The sequence below is a fragment of the Psittacula echo genome (genome assembly GCF_963264785.1).
Source record: "Psittacula echo genome assembly, chromosome: 3".
Classification (NCBI taxonomy): Eukaryota; Metazoa; Chordata; class Aves; order Psittaciformes; family Psittacidae; genus Psittacula; species Psittacula echo.
In genome coordinates, this window is record NC_137736.1 from 46,707,646 (window position 1) to 46,731,101 (window position 23,456).

The 23,456-nt window shown below is 41.5% G+C and overlaps 1 protein-coding gene across 1 annotated transcript in view; it reads right to left on the reverse strand.

Moving 5' to 3' along the window:
• Nucleotides 1-23,456, reverse strand: part of PPEF1 (protein phosphatase with EF-hand domain 1) — a gene marked incomplete at its 3' end in the record, with an annotated part of 32,239 nt that overhangs the window by 265 nt on the left and 8,518 nt on the right. The window contains exons 4-15 of the mRNA XM_080614078.1: nt 19,535-19,707; nt 17,683-17,797; nt 15,545-15,591; nt 9,973-10,139; nt 8,427-8,463; nt 7,812-7,961; nt 5,508-5,708; nt 3,915-4,100; nt 3,162-3,304; nt 2,476-2,582; nt 1,336-1,499; nt 404-488 (exon numbers count right to left, since the gene is read on the reverse strand). Coding sequence (XP_080470204.1) covers nt 404-488; nt 1,336-1,499; nt 2,476-2,582; nt 3,162-3,304; nt 3,915-4,100; nt 5,508-5,708; nt 7,812-7,961; nt 8,427-8,463; nt 9,973-10,139; nt 15,545-15,591; nt 17,683-17,797; nt 19,535-19,707 — 1,575 coding nt within the window. The remainder of the gene's footprint in view (nt 1-403; nt 489-1,335; nt 1,500-2,475; nt 2,583-3,161; nt 3,305-3,914; nt 4,101-5,507; nt 5,709-7,811; nt 7,962-8,426; nt 8,464-9,972; nt 10,140-15,544; nt 15,592-17,682; nt 17,798-19,534; nt 19,708-23,456) is intronic.

Below are 23,456 nucleotides of genomic sequence, written 5' to 3' on the forward strand. Positions count from 1 at the left end.
GCACACACCTTTGCTGCAAAGAAGTTACCTGCCTACCATGGCTTGGGTATATGTTTTGATTTCATAACTGAAGTACATTTTTACTTCACGTAATGATCCAATGTTTTCAACAGTGGTTTTGAGAACATGTGAGATACTGAGAGTGGAAAGGAGAAAAAGCCTCCGGAAAGAGCCATGCCAGTACTGGAGATGGGCTCTGTGAGAATTTTTTTCTCAAGCTGGGCTGTGTGCACTGTCCCTCATATGGTTACAGCCTGACTGCTTAAATTAGTCTTCATTAAACTAGAAAAATGACATCACCTCTGGTTCCTCTGTATTTGGAAGTCTTGAGGAGGAAACACAGTGGGGAAAATAACTGGTACAGGGTTCCTAGAACTGGCACAGTGAGGTTACCTAGACCTACCTGAGTGATCTTTGTCAATTATATTAAAGATGAGCTCCAGATCCTTTCTGTATCTGCACAGTGTCTCCACCAAAGCTGGCTGAACCTGGGTTTGAAATCACATACAGGAAGCAATTCAGACTTTGGTTCAAGTTAATCTAACCAACAGAATATGTATTAGCCAATTCTGTCTTCCCAGTTTAACTTGTCAAATGTTCAAAATAAACCACAATCCTTATGCTTGAATTCCCTGGAATGATACTTTGTGCCTTGCCCCAAGGAAAAATCAGCTAAAATCTGGCACTTTCAGATGGCAGGGCAGGGGGGGAAGGAGCCCTTCACACCTCCTACCTTCTGTAATTATTTGTGGAAATGTGGATCATGTAGGGAAGATGCTGCATGCCATGAGCTCATACAAAGGTTTTGCTGTACATATGTGAATGGATCCTGCTGCTTAGAAAAATGATGGCACTGGCTAAGTACCAAAGCACTGTGCAACCACTTGGTAACAGCTGGACTCTGTAAGAGACCTCAGCTGCCATTAAAACTTTAAAAGGCCATCTACAAATGTAACGCCCTCCCAAATGTGACAGGTGCCTGAATTGGCTATGGAGCACATTTGAAAAGCTCATTTCAAAGAGGGAGGGCTGAAAGTCAAAGGATTTGTCACATCTCCTCAGTTACGTTATCTAAATGCCCTTGAGAGTCAACAGAAAGTAAGGAGCAGTTCTAGCATGTGATTCACCCAACCTATTTTAAGCATCTACCTTAGCAGGGAATGATGATGATCTGCACCCTTGCAGTGCTTATTTCCCTCTAGGGACTATAAAAGGAAGCTTAGCATCTTGTTCAGCTGTATCTGTCTACCTGATCGGCCAAACAACTGTCATGTGCCTCAAGTCGCACCAAAAGCTGTTCCTCCAAGCCTTGCTAGGAGGCATTTTCATCCTTACCTCCTTTACAGGTTGACTTATTTTCAGATCATAAAAACATGACATGAAGTCAACTTCTCCATCTGGGGTCATCTGTACTAACTGAGAGCGCAGCATCCTCCAGGGCAGTCCCAGCTGTAGGACAGACTCCATTGCAGCAGCCCAGTCACGGACAGAAATCCTGCCTGCCGGAAGGGGGTCAGTTCATGGTTACAGGCAGTACATGACACAGCAGTCATCAAGTCACCAGCATGCCTTCTGCCCTTTCTAAAAACGGTTGCAAAACACAAACGATTTCTCAGTAACACTGGGATAAAACCCCTCATAACAGTCGGCAGCAGGTTGGACTAGGCATTTCCTCACATCTCTTCTGACCTTAACAACTTTTTGATGCTATTATGATGTCCAGCATGTTTTAATACCTTTTCAGAAAACCAGATAATGTCACGAAGTGTACTTCAGGTTTGAGCTGAGCTGCAACTAGAGAGACGTGGCTGAAAACTCCACAAGACAGAAAAAAACATTGAAAAATTGTTCAGTCGCCAAAGAAGCTGTACCTTCCTTTTACTGATTGTCCTTTTACGGGCACAGATAACAACTCAGTCAAGTGAGAAGCCATCACAAGCAAAAGTTGCATCTGTGCTAGAAATCATCTACTCCTTGGTCCTACATAAAAGGTTCATGTATTGGTTTGCCACTGACCTTTTTTCAGATGTGTCTTCTAGGGGCACAGCCAGTTAGTGAGCTTTCCTCAGATACCTCCCAGACTCAGAAGGAGACTGGTTACCTCTCACCTGAGACCCCAGTTCCCTATCTGATAGCTTCTGAGGACACTCCTGAGTGAAGGTGGTTACCTTTCAGCTTCTGGATCTGGATTTGCCTGCCCAAACTGCCCAACAACAAACACTATTTCGTAATTTGCCCATATGTTTCAGTCATTTTCTTCTTCCTACTTAAAGCTTCAGCCCCTCAAGTTGTTTTCTGGGGCTAAGCACCTGGTAACACCTGTCCTCTGTGGTCATGAAGAACATAAGATCAACCACCTCCTGCCTTACACTGGCAGGCAGGAGCCCTCTCCATGGGGTTTGTCCCCTCTGCCCCTGCTATGCTGATGGAAATTGTGTTCCCCGTGGTGGCAAGTGGACAGAGAGGTAGTGTTACCTGTGCTGTTGAGGTCATACTGTGCAAAAGCACTACTAAGTTCAGGCTTGTAAGCATAAATCTGCTCTCGTAAGGACTTTAAGGCAGATGATTCAATTGTACCCACCCTAGGAGGGAAAAAATGCAGAACATATAATTGAAAAATTTAAATCTAGCATTTTATGCTTTGTAGTATTTGTAATCGAGTTCTTACACCCTTTAACATGTACTATGTTTAGGGTCACCCTACAAGACAGCACTGGGGGGGGGAGAATAATCTGCATTTATTAGATAATCACATTTATGCAGGTAATTCTAAGATGCTTTGCATTGGTAAATCTGACCACAATGCTAGGCATGGCAGAGCTGTCACGATCAATTTTTTGGGCTCTGTTCATAACAGGCTTTGTCCAGATTAATGCTGCAGTCTTAAAGCAGACCTGACAGACAGGCGCCAGCCCTTTATGGGTCCCTAACAGTTGTCTGTTCTAACCACTTACTGCGACTAATTACCTTTGGGAGCTTCTCAGGAAACCAATTAGAGCACTTAGAACATGTTTTGTCTACTATCTATATTAATTTTTAAATTGTAAAATTTACAAGGAAACCCAAAGAAAATCATGCCTATTCAATTATTCAAGCTATAGGTTTGTCGCAAGTACTCACATGCTGAGTACACACTCACTGCACACAACACACAACTTTACCTGTTGTGAAGATTCTGCCTCTGTGTGTGCTCGCTGACTTGATACTGTACAAACCGAGGAATCAGTTCAGGATTCAGTTTGATGTACGCTCCCCGGTTGCTCCCCTCTTCATAATAGTTAGAGGCAGAAAATATAGTGATAACCTGATCATAGGAAACAAGGAAACTGGATTGGCCGGAACAACTCTTGAGATTGATTTCTGAAACTGATCTTAGAAAAACATTCAGGTTCCAAAATAAAGCATCTATGTATAAAATCAGAGGTCAATAACTACGTTGTTCACCAAATAGCTTGCACTTTCTGAATCAGATATCCAGGCCTGTATTTTAGGCCTGTCACTGGAAGACTTCAGTTCAGAGGCAGTGTGGTATAACATGCTATTTAACAGAAACCTCATTCTAAGAGAGACCTGGTTTTCAGAATTCTTGCTGGCTGCCATGTCAGAAAACAGGCTCAGAAGAGAAACTAGGACATTAAAAGGCTTCTAGAGCCTTAAAGCATCTCTTGCACTGTATTTACACATAACTCTCCTGAGGGATTTTGTTGATGTCCATTTGTTTTCACACAAGTAATAAGCCGGTCTCAACTTCCTGAAGCTGTAAAGAACTGTGTCAGAACTCTGTAATTTGTTCTAACTAGCACACAATTTCCCCAGTCCCATTTTAAAGAAGTCACTCATTTTGCAGGCAAATATACTGTTGATGTGCCTGTGAAATTCACAGAAGAATTCTACTTTAATTGGAAGCATCTTACCTTCCCGTTGTGACTGATATCATAACCTTCTGGCTTAAATTCATGAGACCTGATGAGCATCTTCAGATTATACTTTTTAAACAGCTTGGCAGTGACATCAGGACCAAAGTAACAACCTCCTCCTCGACTCTTGTTTGGTGTACAGCCCCTTTGGCTTCTTGGGTCACTCCAGAGAATGTCAAGGATCTATAAATGGCATACACAAACAAGTGAAGACTTAATAGGTGAGGAATGACAGGCTGTGGCTGTTGCAAGTACTGGGAGAAAACGCACCTGAGTGAACAAGTTGGCCTTTTTTTCCTTTTAGTAGGGCATCCTTTAGAACTGAAAGTTCTGCTTTTCTTAAGAAACATTACCTGGATTTTGGATGAACTTTTTTTTCAGATGAAATAACATTTCAGGAATGTATCTATCTCCCTTACAGCTGAGGTTTCCAGACCCAGGTAGGTACATCAGGAATAGTACTTAGGGTACTTCAAAGAGAGCAAAAGCTGCCTTCTTCTCATGTAGCTGAGGGGTATTTTCTATTTCACAGACCTGATAAACATATGGGTCAGCCGTTTTACCTAAACTAAGCTTGAGAGTGCCTGCTCTAAACATGACAAGAGTTGCCTTTGGCTTTATTGTCTTAAGTTAGCTTCCATTTCTAAACAGGATTTTACATTATTATGTCAGGATTCATGAGGATGAATTATCATGGTTTAAAGTTATCTAACCAAATAATTCTGGTCTGTGGAATTTGCTCTAGAAGGCAAAATGTGTTTGTTTAAACCTTACTGGATAAGGTTTACACTAACACATTCCACTTCACCTTTGTGTGCATGGCTAGGTGGATGCTTGGTTAGCTGGGGGAATGTCAGATCTGGGGGGCATTACTTGTGCCCATTATGTTAGTTTATAGGTCAGATAGGTTTCCTGGGAAATCACATTTTCAGAGACAGGCTTCTCAAGAAGCTAAAGAAAACTATCTGCCTCTTAAAGCAGTTGTCTGATGAGAAGCTCAGAAAAAGAAACATAAAACTCAATTTCAGCTTCTGAACTGCTGTGCCAATTAAGCTTTTCAAATTGTCACAATTTATTACAGTATGACAAGAGCTCCATATTGCCTCTAATATTTAAGAGGAAATGAAATGCCAGAGGACAAAAACTATTCACTCTTGAGCAATCAGCCTGTAGGAGCTGGGGTGTTTTTGGACACAATCAGCATTTAGCTGCCAAAACCACAGCCAAAGAAAGGTGCTCGCTATTGGAAACAATTGCAAAGTCTGACCTATTTAAGCTGACAACTATGTATGTGCCAACAGATCCAACCACATGAGGGCATGCAAACACAGTTCAGACTGAGCAGTTTCCTCCTCGTCATGGCTGAAGAAAACACTGGGTAAACTGTACTGTATAGAAGCACAAGCCTTTCTTATCAGGTCTACAAAAAGCATCCAAATAAATAATAGCTGGCTAGTATGCTCCCAACAGTGATGGGTTTCTTATTAAGAGATGGCTCCCTCAGACTCAAACATACTGCCTGAACAGAAGAGCACTTGCTGGCTTTGTGCAGGAGGGGTTTGGAATCAGTCTGTCTTTGGTTTCACATACTTGTTTCCATTCCTTCTCAGAAGGGTCTGAAGACAAATTTGAGCCTGAAGGCCTAGTGGAGCCTGATGAAGAGATGTGTTGTGTTTTCCGTGCAAGATTCTGGCTGGCAATCTTTTCACTGGGTCTGGTTGTAGGAATGCTCTCCTTCACTCGGTCTTGTCTGACTCTTACTGACCTCGGAGGCCGCAGCAAAGATTTCACCTATTTAAAAAATAATAATAAAAATTGGAACGAGTTAGCAGAACATAAAGATGATACAAGCATGTTAGCTGAAATGCACATCAGTTCCCTTTTTCTATACTCAATATTGAACTCTCACAACGTCATGAACTCACAGGTTTGGTGAAAGCTACAGGTGTTTGTCACTTGCAGAAATTTTGCTTTCTATCTATCAGTGACCAACCTCTTCAGAGCTGTTCTTATAATCTTATTCATGCCCACAGACTCATTCCAAGCCACAGTCAATCATAAAGCCTCATTATACAGCAAGTACAGTGTAGGCTCCGGAAGGAAACTTAAGTGCCCAGCGTCACTGGAAACTGAAAATATACATCTATACTGTACTGACGAAGAAACTGCATTCATTACTGCTCTGCTACAATACCATGCTGCTATTAGCTGAAAGCTAAGTGGAACATCAGGAGGATAACAGTGAAATTTATGAAGTATTTCATCAGGCTCTTTCACTGTTAAATCAACCTCCTCCAATATGCATGGGAATTTGATTCTTTTGGAGCTGTGTGGTATGGCTCCATGAATGCATGTTAATACAGACTCCTCTCCCCTATCTTTTTTTCTCATTTGAGATTTTCTCATACTAGCTTATTTCCAAAAGAAAAGAAACCCAACAACAAAACACACACCCATACTCCCCCAAATTCTACTCTTTAACAAAGAAAAGGACTCATGCAAAACAAAATGCAAAACACTGGGTTATTCCCCAGTGCACTAACCAGTATTTGAGACCTGTCAGTTTCCAGCTATACCAATTAAAATACATCAGTTGGCCAAGTGATATTGCCCCAAGTTGTGGCCCACACTTGTCTCATTAGCAACACTCTCCTGTAACAGCAACATTGACCTGTTAATTTTGCCTTGCACAGATACTTGGTCAGTAACATGCTAAGCCCAGCCTTGGTGAAAAGTGTGGGCAGAACCCAGCTCACAATTAAGACACCTACATCTGTAGTTATGAACCCAATTTTACTTACAACACTACAACCAACAGTAGAGCCAACACAGTCTAGACTCCCATGACCAGAAGTATTAATTGGCCTTTTCACTTCTTTAAGAAACAGAGATACACCCAACTTTAAAGCCTTTATTTCTGCATTAGAAAACAAGGATAAGAGAAATAGCTCTTGATTCCACAGACATGGATGACAAGATACACAAGGTCACTTAAATGTGTGTATCTCATGCCACTTGGGATGTTCTACCATGTGTGTGAATTAACATGAGGTGGGCAGATATCACCCAGGAGACTGGTGGAGGAGACCTGTGAAGGTTTTGTCCAGAGGCAGGCAAAGACTGGAGGGGATATCCCTAGGCTACAGGGTGCTTCCATGAACAGCACTGGAGACCTATGCCTGAGCAATGGTAAGACCTGGATGTCCATTGACTATAAGGAGCCTCAGCACCCTCATCACAAGCAGACATCTTGATTTAGTTGTCCAAATGGAGACACAGACCATTTTTTACTGATTTGAAGGAGCTGTGTTTGCTCACCATATAAAAATAAAAAAAACCAACATTCGTCTCTTCCAAATCCCTGAAAAGCAGTAGTTTCTGTTTTTTCAAGCCAACGTCTTGATGTTTGATCCTCCTGGAAAGGCTCTCCCACATGTGCAAAGCTCAGCTGCTGCCATGGGAGAGCCTCACAGCTGGAGAAACACCCACACACAACAGATGGCAGAAGCACAGCCCCAGGACAAAGGGAGTGCTAGCAAGATGTAGCTAGATTGATTTATGAAGTGTCTAAAAATGCCTGAGAATTAAGTACTTTTCATACTTTCTGGCTGATGCATCATCACTGCAGGAAAGAGGTACCTGAAGTGGTTTTAGACATTTTAAAGTCAAAAGACCCATGTTATTTTACAGCAGCCAAACAATTGGCTCCCAAGGCCTACTGAAACTTTCTTTTCCTAAACAGTGATTTAGAAGAAAAATAAGACTTTTTTTACCCCTTATGTACCTTACACAGCAGCCATTTCCTTTCCTAATGCAAACAACTTGACCTTAGCATTTGTACTCCTATTTTTTTAAAGAAAACAAAATTACCCCCATGTGAATACAATCTTTTACCTTATTTCTCTCAAGTGCATTCAGGAAATCCAAATCTGTGGTGTCTGAAATCCCCCCATGCAGGATAAGAACTTCGTTATTAATTATAGTGGCAAGAGGAAGCCAGCTAAAGACATCTTGCAGGAGACACAAAATCTGATCCCCATGGTCCTGTAAAACATAGTTTTATATTAGACCCTATTTCTTGCAGATTCTGTTGCTTCTAAGCCCAAGATTTTGCTGAAGTGTCTGCCACAGTCTGTATGAACATTCCATTCAGGAGAGTCTCTGAACTGCAACATTGTCAAACAAACATGTTCCAACATTTACTTTAGACCTGCTTGATTGTCTCTGTAGCATTTTGGTTTTCTTCCACGTTCACCTCTTTTTGTGTTCTTGAGTGGCCTTAATGATGTTATTTATTTCATCTCATAGATCTTTCAGCATAGAAGGCTAACACTTTAAATTGTTTTGTCAGTTATTCCACTGATACTCCAAAATAATTCCAACTCCATTTCTAAAGTCATTCACTGCTACACCTAAATAAACTGGTTGGAAGTTTCCTTGTTTATGCAGTTTTTATTTTACAAGTGCAAGCCTATAAAGAAAATATAGGGGAAGGAGGAGGACTCTTACCTTGTACTTCCTCAAAACTTCCTTTGTGAAGCCGTACCTGAAAATAGGACAGCATAATGAGCTGGTTTTCAGTATGCCCTTCTGCATTATTGTCTGTGCTACAGTGTTTGCCAGGAGTTTTCTTGCCTTCTTTTTGTCCTGCCATTCTGTCTAACTCAGTTAAAATGTGCTTTCTTCTGCTCTGTCTCAGGAATTCAATTAAACTGATTTCTTGTATATACAAGTGATCAGGAGCAAAATCCAGTCCCATAATGATTAAGTGGCTTTTTTTCCAGCTAAATGAAATAGCTTAACAGTTTTACCTTTTGGATACTGGAGAGAAATTTCAAGGAACCTGTTAACAGGCAAAATTCCTACAAAAACTCCATGGAGTTTTTGTCCTAAATCACTCAGCCTTATTAGATGATGTCATCTGTCATGTCTTTTCCCTCACAAGGGACATGGATTTTGAGACCTCATTCTTTTAACACCAAGATATCCTTGGTGCAAAGGGAATTTTCGCAACACCCTAACTCTCAGCTTTCAAATTTACTGATGTGCAGCACAGCAAAATGCCCAGCAAAGACCCATACACAGTAATGCATCTTCGCACTCCATACCATCACAGACCTAGATAATATTTCCTACTATTTTGAGTTGGAATTATCCTACCTCGTAGACAAAGTAACTGATCTTGGTTTATGTTATGGGTTTTTTTTTAATTAGGTGCTGGAAAAGTAGGTATCATGTGAACCTGGTTCTCTTTCATGGATCATTAATAGGATTTGAACATGGGCCTCTAACTCTGCAATTTTTATGTTAAAACAGCAATATATTTCTGCACAGATCAAATGATAGAAGGGAATACAACTGTTTACCCACCAGCCAGTCCCCCAGAGGCTTACTGGGACAGCTTAGAATCATAGAAAGTAGGACTAAGGAGTTCTAATCTCTTTCAGATAATTTTGCCCACAAGTCACACTTTCACTACAGCCAGCGACACTGGCCATGCTCACTCCTATGGTAGAGCCGAATACAAATGTCTATATTAGAAAGCAGGGTCTCAGCTGTTCCTGCAATGGGACAGACTGGCATCTCTCAGCTAATGGACCTCCACTATGTAGAAGTGCGGATATTTACCTACCCCTTGTGTTTGGGAAGTGCCATCTAAGTCTAAAGTTAAGTGAAATATCAGCTCCTGGTTTACAGGTTCCATTGTGTTGCATATTACTATGTCTTTTGCTATGGTATAGAAAGGCCAATGCTTTAACTAAAATATCGTATTTCCATCCACCCCCTTCCCTAAAACTCTGGAAGCTGCACTAAGCCCATTGACTTCAATGGATTGTGATTAGGTCAGAGACATGATTCCTCTTCAAGTGTCTGTGTATAATGAGGATGCTCTTTACCCCCCTCACACATCCTGAAGATGCAAAGCTACACCTGAATACCTAATAAAATATTATTTCTGTTTTAATGTGACACAGTGGCTAAAGTAGCATTCAAAAGCTCCAACGTTTCTAGTGAAAGGCCAGATACTCCCCCCTCCCTGCCCCCTAAAACCTACCTCAAGTTCATGATGTAGTCTTCATGGTTTCCTCTATTCAAGTGTAAATTATTGGGGTAGATAAGAAGAAATGCAAACAGGATTATAAGAATTTCCATAGAATTTTTCCCTCTGTCAACAAAATCACCGTTAAAGATGTAAGGATTTTGTTCTGAAGGCAGACCATTCTGCAGAAGGAAACAAAATCAGGAACATTTGGAGATGTTGCTATCCTACTGTAATAAAGGAAACTGTTTCAATGAGATCACATTATGCTTCCAAAACTCACAAGAAAGGCTACAGTCCAGAGGACATCAAATCTTACTACAGAACTTTAAGAATTTGATTCCTATTGCTTTAATCTTGAAAGCACTACTTGAATTTTATTCACATTACACTCTGCTACCCTCTAGAGGAAACAGGCTAAATGCAAGTATTTCTTACCTTACTTTTTTCTGAAGATGCTTTATCATGAATGGTGATTTATCAAAAGCTAGTATTGTGAATTGATGGTATGTTTAATATGATTAGTTAACAACATGTCAGTGAGTGCCATCAGCTTACAGAAAGTATAGCTGCAACTACCTATAGCTTCATCATTTCCATTCAAGATCAAAATACAATTTAAATTTTGATTGCCAGAAAAAGGAAACTTCTTTTTTTTCACAATTTGAATGCACAAGAATCATCAATAGAACCTCTATAAAATCATGTCACAACTGTGGCAGCCACTCTTAACAGGTTTGGCAGCATTGCAAGACATCCCACTTCCTGTATATAGCTACTGTGCCAATGTCCAATATTTCCTATGTTCCTATGGTATTCCTGAGTGCACCTCTCCCGTTTCCCAAGACTTGGTAAAGATGACGGAGAGTGGTCTAGCAATGACTTCCGCCAGTTCCCTCAGCACCCGCGGGTGCATCCCATCTGGACCCATGGATTTATGGATGTCCAGATTGCTCAACTGGTCCCTAACCCATTCCTCGTTGACTAAGGCAAACCGCTCCAGTGACCTGACTTCATCTGAGGTCTCAGGAGTTACAGGGCTCTTCAGGACTGCCTCCGGCAGAGTAGACAGAGACAAAGAAGGCATTCAATAACTCTGCCATCTCTGTATCTTCTGTCACCAGGGCACCCATCCCGTTCACCCGTGGGCCAACCTTGCCTCTGGTGTTAGTTTTATCAGCTATGTATTTGAAAAAGCTCTTTCTGTTGTCCTTGACCCCTCTCGCCAGATTTAATTCTAAGGAGGCCTTAGCCATCCTAGCTGCCTTCCTACATCCTCTAGCAGCAGCCTTATATTCCTCCCGAGTGGCCAGCCCCTCCTTCCATGACCTGTAAACTCTCCTCTTCCACTTGAGCATACCCAGCAGTTCCTTATTTAGCCACGCAGGTCTCCTGGCCCTTTTCCTTGACTTCCTACGTGTCGGGATGCTCTGCTCTTGAGCTCGGAATAAGCAATTCTTGAATGTCAACCAACTATCCTGAGCCCCTTTACCTTCAAGCAGCCTTGCCCATGGGATTTCCCCTAGCAATTGCTTGAAAAGGCCGAAGTTTGCCCTGCTAAAGTCCAGGGTTGCAATTCTACTTGCTATTGTACTGGTCCTACCACACAAGATCCTGAATTCCACCATCTCGTGGTCGCTGCAACCAAGGCAGCCCTCAACCTTTACTGCTTCGACCAGACCCTCCTTGTTAGTGAGGATGAGATCCAGCAGCGCTCCTCTCCTGGTTGGCTCATCCACCATTTGCATGAGGAAGTTATCATCCATACACTGGAAGAACCTCCTGGACTGTGGCTGGGTTGCTGAGTAGTCCTTCCAGCAAACATCAGGGAAGTTAAAATCCCCCACGACGACCACGTCCTGTGACTGTGAGGCTGCTCTCAGCTGCCTGTAGAAGGCCTCGTCAACTTCCTCACCCTGATCTGGTGGCCTGTAACAGACACCCACAACAGTATCTCCCCTGCCAGCCTGCCCCTTAATTCTCACCCACAGACTCTCAACTCGCTCGTCCTCTGTCCCTGGACAGAGCTCAGTACATTGCAGCTGCTCTCGCACATAAAGAGCAACCCCACCACCCCGCCTGGCTGGCCTGTCTTTCCTGAAAAGGACATAGCCCTCCATGAGTATATTCCAGTCATGTGAGCTGTCCCACCACGTCTCTGTAATTGCCACCAGATCATAATCTCCTGACTTAACACAGGTCTCCAACTCCTCCTGCTTATTTCCCATGCTGCACGCATTGGTGTATAGGCATTTCAAGGAGGGAGCTGAGCTCACCAATTTCACCCTAGGATTATAGGAGGCCTCCCAGTCTTCATCAATTCTAGAGTGCTGCCCCACTGGGGCAAGCCCAGTTACAACCCCATCCCCCTTCGAGTCTAGTTTAAAGCTCTCCAAATGAGCCTTGCTAATTCATGCCCCAGCATCCTTTTGCCTCTGTGAGATAAACCTTTCCCACGTGCCATTATCCGGACTGGAGCCTTATAAAACCAGCTGTTATCAAAGAACCCAAAGCCCTGCCTGCAGCACCAGTCTCGTAGCCAATCGTTTACAGACTGAATTTTCCCATTCAGTCCCACATCATCACTGGAAGATGGAAGAAGTGAGGAGAAGATCACTTGAGCCCCAGACTCTTTCACCATCCGCCCCAAGGCCCTGTAGTCTTTCTTCATCCCCCTCAGACTGCGGGAAGCAGCTTCCCCCCCACCTGTCTGGAAGACCAGCAGCGGGTAGTAGTCTGTCGGGTGCACCAGGCGGGGGAGCGCCTTGGTGATATCCCTGATCCGGGCTCCAGGCAGACTACACACTTCCCTATGATGAGGGTCAACTCTGCATATCGGGCCCTCTGTTCCTCTCAGAAGGGAATCGCCTACGACAATGACTTTTCTTTCTTTCTTGTCAGAGGCAGTCTTGAGGCGTGAAGTCGACCGCCTTTTCCTATGTGACCTTGTAGTCTGGCCTTGCACCACATCCTCACTTACCTCTCCATCAAGATCCAGGGCCTCAAACCTATTACTGAGGGGCACCTGGGGAAGCAGGGCAGGAAGGGAGGAGGGTTGCCCACGGTTCCGAACTGGAACTCGCTTCCAGCCCTCATCATCTTTTTGGTCCCTTACCTCTGCGCGACAGCTACAGGGCAGGGGCTGTCTCGGGCCATCCCCCTCTGTCTGAGAGGACAGGGGGTCCATCCCCTTTTGGGAGATATCTCCCTGGAACCGTTCTGGCTGGCACGCCAGGGAGTTACTCCACCAGTCAATCTCCCTTTCACACTCCCTGATGGTCCTCAGGGTCTCGACCTCCTCTTTAAGTTCTCTTAGTTTTAAATAAAAGTTTGTTTTGGACTTCCAACTTCAATGTGAAATTTTAGTTTTGTTCTACACTCATGCAAAGTTTTATTTCCTTTTCTGTGGTTTTGACCAACAATAAGAGCAAAACTAAATTAAAAGCTGTTGCAGCCTCTGACATGTCAGAGGCAAACAAGGCCCTGTAATGATTAGCAAGTTGCTGCTGAGCATCATTACTGTATCTGCTGGGTTAGTGATTAATTAACTTCCATTTGTCGTTTGCATTTTCTTCAGGCTATTTCTATCCATGGCATCCATTACAGAGCAATAGATAATTTAAAATTCAAATGTTTCAAGGAATTTCAAGAAAATCTGTAATTTAATGGTGATTAATGTAAGGACTGAATGAGCCTCAAACTGGCTGTTGAGAAAAAAAGTAATTATCCTACCCTCACCCAAACCAGGTTTAAGCATGACAAGCAGCACTGTATTGATAAGCTATAGATTGCTAGCTGCTGTTAGCAGCTTGTAAAAGCGTTGTGATAAAAGCTCCCCTGATGGAGCCCCATCCTCAAGGTGCTGACCTACAAGCAGGTGGCCCAAATGCTTCAGCAGCCATTTTAGCTCTGCACAGCTCTGTGCAGAGCTGAGATCACTACACTCCTCACTCACGGCACTTTTTTGGATTGTACCCACTTGTTTTAGGTTATGGGTGGTTCATACCAACTCAGAGGAGAGGATATCTCTTCCAACTCAAACAGTGTTAGGAAAGCATAAAAAAAATGGATCCCAGAAACTGACTGGGTTCACTGCTCAGCTGAGTAAACTACTCAAAGGGGAAATGAAACACTGTTGTTTAATTTGCTTCTAAATAACTAAGCAGCTCTATCATGTGCTCTCTGTTTTCTCAACCATTTTGAAATGACAAAATATTTGTCCATTTTATTAGGTTTGATGGAAGGACTCCCCTAGAAGCTTAACAAAGAATGAGTAGGAGATAATTCTAGTCCCTGAAGTCAGTGGGAGATTGGTTCCAAATTTACTGAAGTCAGGATTTAGTCCTTTCTTAGAGTTTTTCTCTTTGTAACATTCATTAAGGAGGGGAAAAAGCATCATCATCTGTTTCCTCCAAAAGAGTAAAACTCAGGCTGATTGCAGCTGTAAATATATCTGAGCATTTATCTTTAACAGTTACTTTCCCCATTCCAGATCCTGTGCATGAAACCAAGCTGTATCCTACCCTTACTCCAATTTCAAAAAGGAAGATTGTCAAATATTTTAATGAGATGGTGAAGAGACTGCAAGCCAAAGACCAGCTAAATGTAACTGACAAGAAAAGCAGAACTCTGTAAAAAGGTCTGATTATGCTTCAACAAGCTTCAGGTATGCACCTGGGCAAAACAACAAAGTTGCTATTCAACAAGTGTCAGATAAAATATAACAAAGTGGGGAGGGGGGGGGGGGGGCAGTTACATAACTTAAACATCTGGTTTAGGTCACTTCAGCCTCCATTCAGTGCAGATGAATGTGTAAGTATCAGACACAAACTCTTTCCCCCGGAAAGCTCAAATCAAAGAAAGTATCTGCTGAATGAAAGGTGGCGATTCACGTTAAAGATAAATGTGAAACTAAATACAGGAAATTTCCTGCATCTTCAGTAAACATACAATTGTGGAAAAGATAGCCTGGAGCTTAATTTTTTTCACATCAGTTAAAAAGAGATAAGCTTTTTTAACATTGAAAAGTGATCAGTTGTTCAGGTATACGTGAACGGTGCCCTCGGCATTTCTGTTTTGTGCAGACTATGTGATTGCTTCCAGCACTTAAAAAGCTTTTAAACAGAGAATTCTTTTTATTTCCTGTAAACAAATAATAATAAAAACCACTTTGCAGATATCAATGAAAGGCCTAAGTGAAAGCTTCTGCATTTTCTTCTGGAAGGCCAAAATTATCCATGGTGTAGTGTTACATAAGAAACTAAGCTTCTGATTTTAGAAGGCTTTAGTCAATACGGAATACAAAACATCAGCAGGACTTTGGAGACATTGCAAGGAACCCTCTTGAGTTCTGGTTCTGCTCCAGTTCAACATTTAGGAAGAGAAAGACCTCCTGGATCCCCTCCTTCACAGTGAGGATATGGAGAGGAAAAGCTATGACAAAGCACCATTCAAATTGTTCCATGACTGTGTGTGTGGTACATGCACAGGGCATGTACAGTTCTAACAGTGATAAATCAGACATAAATACATGTTATTAACAACAAGTCATGAAATGAAAATGCTACATCACAGACTACCTACTTACCTTATAGAATATCAGCAAGAGATCATCCAAGTTTCCATGCAAATCTCCTACAGGAAACAAAAAGATGGGGTTTTGTTGTTGGATTTGTTGGGGGGTTTTTTAATATATTTTCTCACAGAGGAGAAAAAAAGAAAAAAATGGAATTATAAAACTGGAATTAGTCTGAATATGTTTTCCCCCATGTTCTCCCTAGTGGTTCGCTTTGTATTAGGATCAGCTTCATTTAAGGTACAAGCTGAAGCTGCTTGTAAAATCTGGCAATTAAATACTTTAAAAGTCTACGATTGTCTTGCATAAAGTTTTTGTCTTCCCAGCTAGATCTGAAGATTTGACCAGTCACACAGCCAGAGGTTCAACAAGGGAAATGGGACTAAGATGAGCAAACATTACGAATACGAAAACCAGAAAATGTCACTAAAAGACATTTAGACATATGATAGACTTCTACATACTAACAGGTTTAAATTTACTAAGTAGCCCACTATCTACAGCACAACTGAACATCTGTCTGATTCACGGCCAGGTTTTGATTACTACAGGCAGGATTTGATGGACAGTATGTATGATGTATGCCTCAGTGCTGAGACAGGAATGAGAGATTTGGCTCCTTGTGACAGGTTTATTTTGGAACAGGTTGGGGATTTCACCCCAACACAAAGGATCACTGCAGCACAGCTCCCCTCACATATGACTAAATTTCATGCTCACAGAACCAACCTCATGTCTGTGACTCTCCACCAAAAAGCCAGAGCACAGTTTCAAAACTGATCTTGTAATAATATGCTTCCACCAGCAAATAGTAGGAAAAGTTATGGTTTTACCCTGTCTACATATTCTCTGTGCAACTTTTTATTAATGATGACCCTGCTGCAGGCATTCTAAGTAATCCTTATATAGATGCAAACATTTCACGTGTGTATTTAATCTGCATTATTAGTTTGAAATTAAAAAAAGGGAAGAGGGATTTCCTTATTTTAAGGAAATCAACATTTTGGATCAATTATGTCTAAAAAATGATCCTTCATCTTTTGCAGAGGATCTTTCTGGTTACAAAAGCTATTCGTTTCAGTGGAGGAAAGGGACCCATTTAGATGCTGCTTACATAATGCAAATGTAATACTAAAATGCAATACTCATGTACATTCTGCATAGTAAGAATATGCTTAGTAAGAACACGTAACAAACAAGTATGAGTCTGTGTTGCCTTGGTTTGGAGAGAGGTTTTGTTGGCTTGGTTGACAAATCATTGTTTATACAAAACCTCATTTAAACAAATCCTTTCCTGGCAATCATAGTAGGTGCATAACCACATCTTCAAAAGCATTATTTGTTTTGCATGCGTCACAGTACCCCTCCTTATATCATTTTACCATTACACACAACACACTGCTAACCATCAAGAGTTAACATCACCATTACTGTTCTGTTTTGCAGCTACTATGTTCTGTGAATCAGGATACTGCATCCCTTTATTCATGATTTACAGAACTGTTACAAAATAAATGGGCAATGAGCTCTTAGTTCTTTACCTTGTGACACATCACATCACATCACTCTGTGAGACTAATTTGTTGCTTGTATAAACACTCATCCATCCTCTTGGGTTCCTTTAGAAATGAGGGTTTATTATAATTTCAATTTATACTAGATAGTCATGCTGTCAGTGAAAGGCCTTGTTTACCACCCCTATTAAGTCCTCATTAAAATCATTACTGAGTAAATTGTTGATGGCAAAATCTTTTTCTCAGCAAGAGTAGAAAGCAGTGAGACTTGCAGCCAGTGATCAGAATACTCTGTGGCATTTTAGAGATTTGTGCAGGAATATTTAAGCTACACTGCAGTGTTAGCTGAATTACTACTGACTCGTTCAGGAATGTTTAATGAGAAAAGGAAAGAGTAGGAAAGAGTTGCTGAAGGACTTTCTTAAAATGTACTTAATGTGACTCAAGAACCTTTTTTTGTTGTTGTTCCAACTTATGCATTTGTAGGGGAAAAAAAACCGAAAACCAAACCAAAACCAAAACAAAAGCATCGAGAACTTCCTTGTAATGACAACACTTGGAAGTGTCTGTATCATTTTCTAACTACTTAGAATATCAACTCATAGCCCAAAGCGGTTATCTTCTCTGGCACTTTACCACAGACAGTTATCTCCTTGGAGTAGGAAGCTGAAATACGGGTGATATTTGGCATCTCCTTGAGAACCCTCCTAGTTTCATATAGCAGCTGCAGTACATAACGGGCATGAAGCAGCTGTGAGGAAAAAAAAAGTGCAGGGAGAAAAGAAAGACTTATTAGACATAGCAAAACGTCTGTTTGCCTTACTAATCTCCGACATGTATTGCCAAGATTACTTGTACTACAGACCTCCGGACCTGATTGCAGGCTGTATGGCTTAGTGTTGGGAATTAGAGGTGTTCATAGCCTTGCACTTGCTTCCTAGTAAATGGATGTAGAGCCCTTAATGAACTTGCTTTACATATTTTCCCATTTTATTTCTAGTGTATTGTTTCTACTATTCCCATCTACAGAAAGGATAAAAGACTGAGTTTTACAGCACTCTGAATCATTACATAAGGTCATCTGTTCAAAGCAACTTGAGGGGGAAAAAAAAATAATCTAGGTGTGAGTTAAAAAAACCCCAACAAACCAAACCAAACAAAAACCAAAAACCCAAAAAACATAAGCCAAAAACCAAACCAAACAACGCAAAAAACACACACCAAAAAAAAAAAAACAAAAAACACAAAACCAAAAACCCACAACAGAACAAAACCAAAAAACCCAAAAAAACCAACAAAGGCCATAAATGATACTTCAGAAAATTGCAAACATGAGAGGGAAACTCCAGCAAGAGTTGTCTTTATGAAAATTTTGTCAGTTTGTGATTTTTAAGGCATTTAATTCAAACCACTCTGAGGAAATTTGGTAGAAGAGACAGATGAGTTATGGACTGACTTTTCAAGATTTGTGGTTTAAAGCAAAAAAGAAGGCCAATTACATATAGTCATTTCCTTAATAAAATGCCAGCCACAGTAAGAGAAGAGAGAGCTGACAGTAAGATGAAGTCTGTGTGGGCTTATTTATCATGGATTTTATATTTTACTACTTTTAAGATCAGCCTTCACAAAAAATTACAGAAAAAAAAGAACAAAGCCCAAACCAAAAAACAACCAATCACCATTATTTAGTAAATTAAAAAGCAAGACGGAGACTTATCCTTTACATACAGTATATTGGTTAAGCATAAATGACCACAAGTTCAAACAAAGCTGTGCCATGCAATGTTTCCCTGCCCCACTCTCATCTTGAAAGAGGGCAGTGAAGGAGCCTGTTCAGGAACATAGAGAATCAACAACAGCCTTCTCCATGCCTTGGCAGCCACAGACAGTAAGCTCCTGAGATTTGTGCTATCACCCTATTCCACTACATTAGTGATGCTTTATATTCACTCTTTTATTATGGTAGAGTCTTGCACACTGGAACAAGGTGACCATTCAAAAAGCACTTTTAACCCAGAAAAAGATGGTAACTAGTTTCTAAGTTAGCTTAGGACACCTTCCCCAGTCTTGCACCTTCACTGATAACCCCTGCCTTGCAGCTGTTAAGGGTTCCCATTACATTATCTCTGTAATCTCAGTGCCTGAAGAGTAGGTCCCAAACAGTCTCTGCTCCCTCCCCAGTGCTGGCTCTGGAGGTCATGCAGCCAAGTAGTGAGTCAAATCTGGGAAACAGTCTGAGAACTGACTGCTTTTGATTTTGTCATGGTAGCTTCAAGTCAGATCAGTTTCCAAAGACAGGTCACCATGCATCTGTACGGTCACGTGGGGCTAGCAGGAGAGGGCAATGGGATGGTAAGGAAGGGTGAAATAACTCCTGGGCACCCGTTTAGCCTTATATTGGATTCAACTGATTGCGGAGCTACAACTTGACAGAGACATAAAATAAGTGGAAAAAAAAAAAAAAAAAGTCAAACTACTTGTAGCTTACTTGTTCACTCTTGAAAGCATGAAGAAGAGCATTGGCATCATTAATAGTAAGAGGGAAAGAGAGTCGAGGTCCATAATAAGAGTCTGGAACATCAATCTTCTTTTCAAATTCTGTTAAACTTAAGCCTTCTTCTACCACGTGAGAAACATTAGGGCTGGCAGAAATTTCAGAAACTGGAAAAGAGGGAAGAAAAACAACAATGTAGAAACTCCAGCGGTCCCACATAGGGCCACAAGAGCATGACTAGAAATGATGAAAGTAAATGATGCTCTACTTGCTGCAGTATTACAAGTGACCTTATATAGTGGAAGAGCTCCAGGTCTCCCCAGATTGTTTCACAACACTAAAAACAAGCAAACAAACAAAACCAAAAAAGCAAAACCCAACCAAATGAAAAAACAGGCAAACCCTCTGTCCCAAGAGCCAGTAGCTGCGGTCAAGATGCAAAACATTTTGTATTGATGCTGTGGACCAATCTGCTCTCATAGATAATGAAAAACCTAACATGCTACAGACTTTCTTCTCCTTCCCCCACAAAGCAAGGAGATTACAAAGTCATGGCTGATCATTCAGTGATCATCATCTGTTTAATGTTCAATATTACACTTCTAACACAGGTTTTAAAGATTCACTTTTATTTTCTATGTAAAACTTTAAGGCTAAATACCAGCAGGTCAGTGATTATTTAAAATGTCATCAACAGAATCCTATTTATTCACAGTAGATTGCAAAGCATTCCTTTCTCATACAACTAGGACACAATGCCAGCTTTGGTTGGCTACCATAAAACCTCTGGATGAAATAAAGTAAACAAGACCATAGGGTAAAAGTAGAGCATAGCTTCTCATTTTCGTGATACATGGAGAAAGCAGGCACATTACTTCAATATTTTCTTGACATATCCTTGAAATTGTAACTGAGTGGGCAGTAGATTTCAGAGTTTTCTTCTTGCAGATTGTCTTTATTATACATTATGCTAAAAGAGAGAACCAGTCCCTAGAGGACAGTGTTCTGGCAGCTGCTCTTGTGAGATGATTGTTGTAAATGCTTTTTCTTGGGCTACAGGTAAGTTTTCTGTAACCTTAATTAGATGCAAGTGGAAGTAAAACTGTATTATTTACTGCTGAAGGAATACCTGTAGCTGTGACTCAAAAGTCACAGCAGCTAAAACCAGCATGTGGCCTCGTAAAATATGGGAGGCCAACTAGTCTTGTAGCTGGATAAAATTGGTATGAGAAATAGATAACAATAAACTTTTTACCAGTTCTGGATTAAAAAAGAAAGAAAAAAAAGCTTTATTTATCAGCTCTTCTGCTGTGAGCTGATTAGCACATTCAGTGTACAACTATGTAAATGAATTAAGGCATCAAGTAACAACAAGGTGCTCAGGCTTCATAGTTTCCCCAAAGTACAGTCTGATTTGCAGCCTTCCACCACAGTTACAGCTTTGTCAGGCCAGATGTCAGAACATACACTCAAGGACTGAAACTGCTGGTTCCCTGATCACATACTGATCAGCCAAGGACATATACACCAAGTCTTGTTCAGCCTTTTAGCAGCAGATCTCTGGACAGCATCTCCCTCGTGCCTTACTTCTCAGGAAGTGGGTGGCTGCAGACCACAAAATCAGTTTCTCAGACCACTCAAATTCCTAATTGCTTACCTGTTCTGCCAGGAGGCTCTCCTCATCTGACAAGATTCTTTCAGTCAGCTGTCTTCTCAGCATCTCAAGGCAGACAGATGCCTGCCCATGCCTGCTCCTATACCAGCCCTTACTTCCCGCATACAGCAGGCTACCCATCCTTTTACCTCTGAACATGAACCTGCTTTCCTCACAGCCTCTCTTCCTTTTTTTGCATATACCCAGGCTAGGAAACCCAGTCTCCTTCCCTGTAGGGCATATCCCTGCAAAAGTACACCCCATTTCCTACTTTTGGATAAATTGTCAAAAGCCAGTCATGGTCATTAGCCTTAGAGTGCACTTACATCTCTTCTCAAATAGTCTTTCATCTAGATTTTAAGGCTTCTTCCTGAACAGGATGACTGTTTCATCACAGAGCAGTCAGTAATGGATGCCCTAACGCAGCCTGGGAATTGGCACTCTGACCAATGAGTGCCCCAGCTCACCACAAATCCCATGCATGAGTAATTCTGAAGGATTCAGCACCTCTCTCATTTTAGTCATCCTCTAGTTTAGGCTGTCAAGGCTTTTTCAGTCCATATTGAAAATCAGGGACAAAAACTCTTGGTGTGCCTAGTTCAGGCAGAGGTCTTACGACAGAATAAAATACCCTCTGCCAGCATCTGCATCTCTCCACTGACTACAGGGAGCACAGTGAGTGACCGGCTTTGTACTCCAAAGACACCAGCGATCTAGCCCAATCTCAGTGATTTGAGCCTTGCTATTAGGCCCCATACAATAGCCACATTCCATATTAAACACGAAAACCCAGAGCTACATGGAGTCAGTTTGGCCACAGAAAACCCAGGAATCTCGTTCTCCTGACAAGACCACCTCACCATGGGAGTTGCCCAAGGCAAGTTCCAAGATGCCACTGCTAAGGATGTATTCACTATTAGGGTAACAGGCAATCAGCTGTTTCTGCAGCTCTGAAATAAGCTCTCTGTTCTCCCATCATCTGTGTGCCTTCAAACTAATCATTGGGTACCTGAGAGTACCCTATTCCTGAGGAATCTTATATCTGCCAGATACACCCATCAGGTCAAATCCAGATGGACTTAAAGCCCACTAAGAGAATGAAGATTTCTATAACGCTCCAAATATTCATTTCTTCACTCCATTCCTTGTGCTGTAAGCTGAAAGCAGCTGTGACTTATTCCCCACTGTAAGAATCACTCTATGCAAAAAGCCTTCGAAGGGTGTTAATAAGGCTGTAAGGGAGACATCATGGGGAGTGAAACTGCAGAAAACAGCACCTTTTTTTGTTGTTCCCTTTCGAAGGAGGCTCCAGGAGGTGTGTGGCTCCTGCCTCGGTTACCTTGAGAGGCACAGGGATGCCTTAGACTCCCAGTCCCACTACCTTACCCAGGACATGCTTGCAGCCTTCTCACCCTCAATGCGCCATATGAAGAGTGAGTAAATGAGCCCCCTTTACCTGGAAAAGCAGTGTCCAGCTTTCTCTGTCCAGAGAACTTTCCAAGTTGGGGAGGGAGAAAAGTGTAAGGTGGAAAGGTTTTAATTCTTATTTCTCACAAATCTTTGGAAAACAGCCTTTAATTAGAAGCAGAACAAGATACATAACTATAGAATATCCCCATCTCAACTTAAACTGCACTGGCATTTTAAGCAGGATGAGAGGATGAAGAAAGCTTTAGGGTACAACAGATAAACATTCACATCAAAAGCACTACTGTGTTAATGAGGCATTGGCTGCTTTCTTTGAAAAACATATTCTGAAAGCACAGATTAAAAAGTGGAAAGTGACCAGATGAATAGTGGAGACTGAGCAGTTTATAATGTACGGAAAAATAGATCACAAAATCTTCAGGTAGTTTTCTCATCACATACTGAGACGAACAGGCAACCTATCCTCTGGTAAGAATATTATATACTCTCTTTTTGGAGAGGGCTTTTGAACCATGTGCTATTGTTTAAATTTAAGTGAGCACACACTGGGGAAAAAAAAAAAAAAAAAAAAAAAAAATGAATAAAAGCCAGAGAATAATGGGGTTTAGAAAACGCTTGAGAATAGCAAGGCCAGTTTGAAGCCTCTCTGTTTGTTATGTTTACACTCATTGTGGCTCCTATTTAAGACCATGATTCAGCAACATTGAAAGCAGTTCATTAACTCTATGCAGCAGTGATTTTGCTTGAACAGATGGGCTATCATGAGTGCTGCAAAGGTCACTTAAGAGGGTCAAGCAATTGATCTTGAAGTAAAGAATGCACACAGCCAGTAAT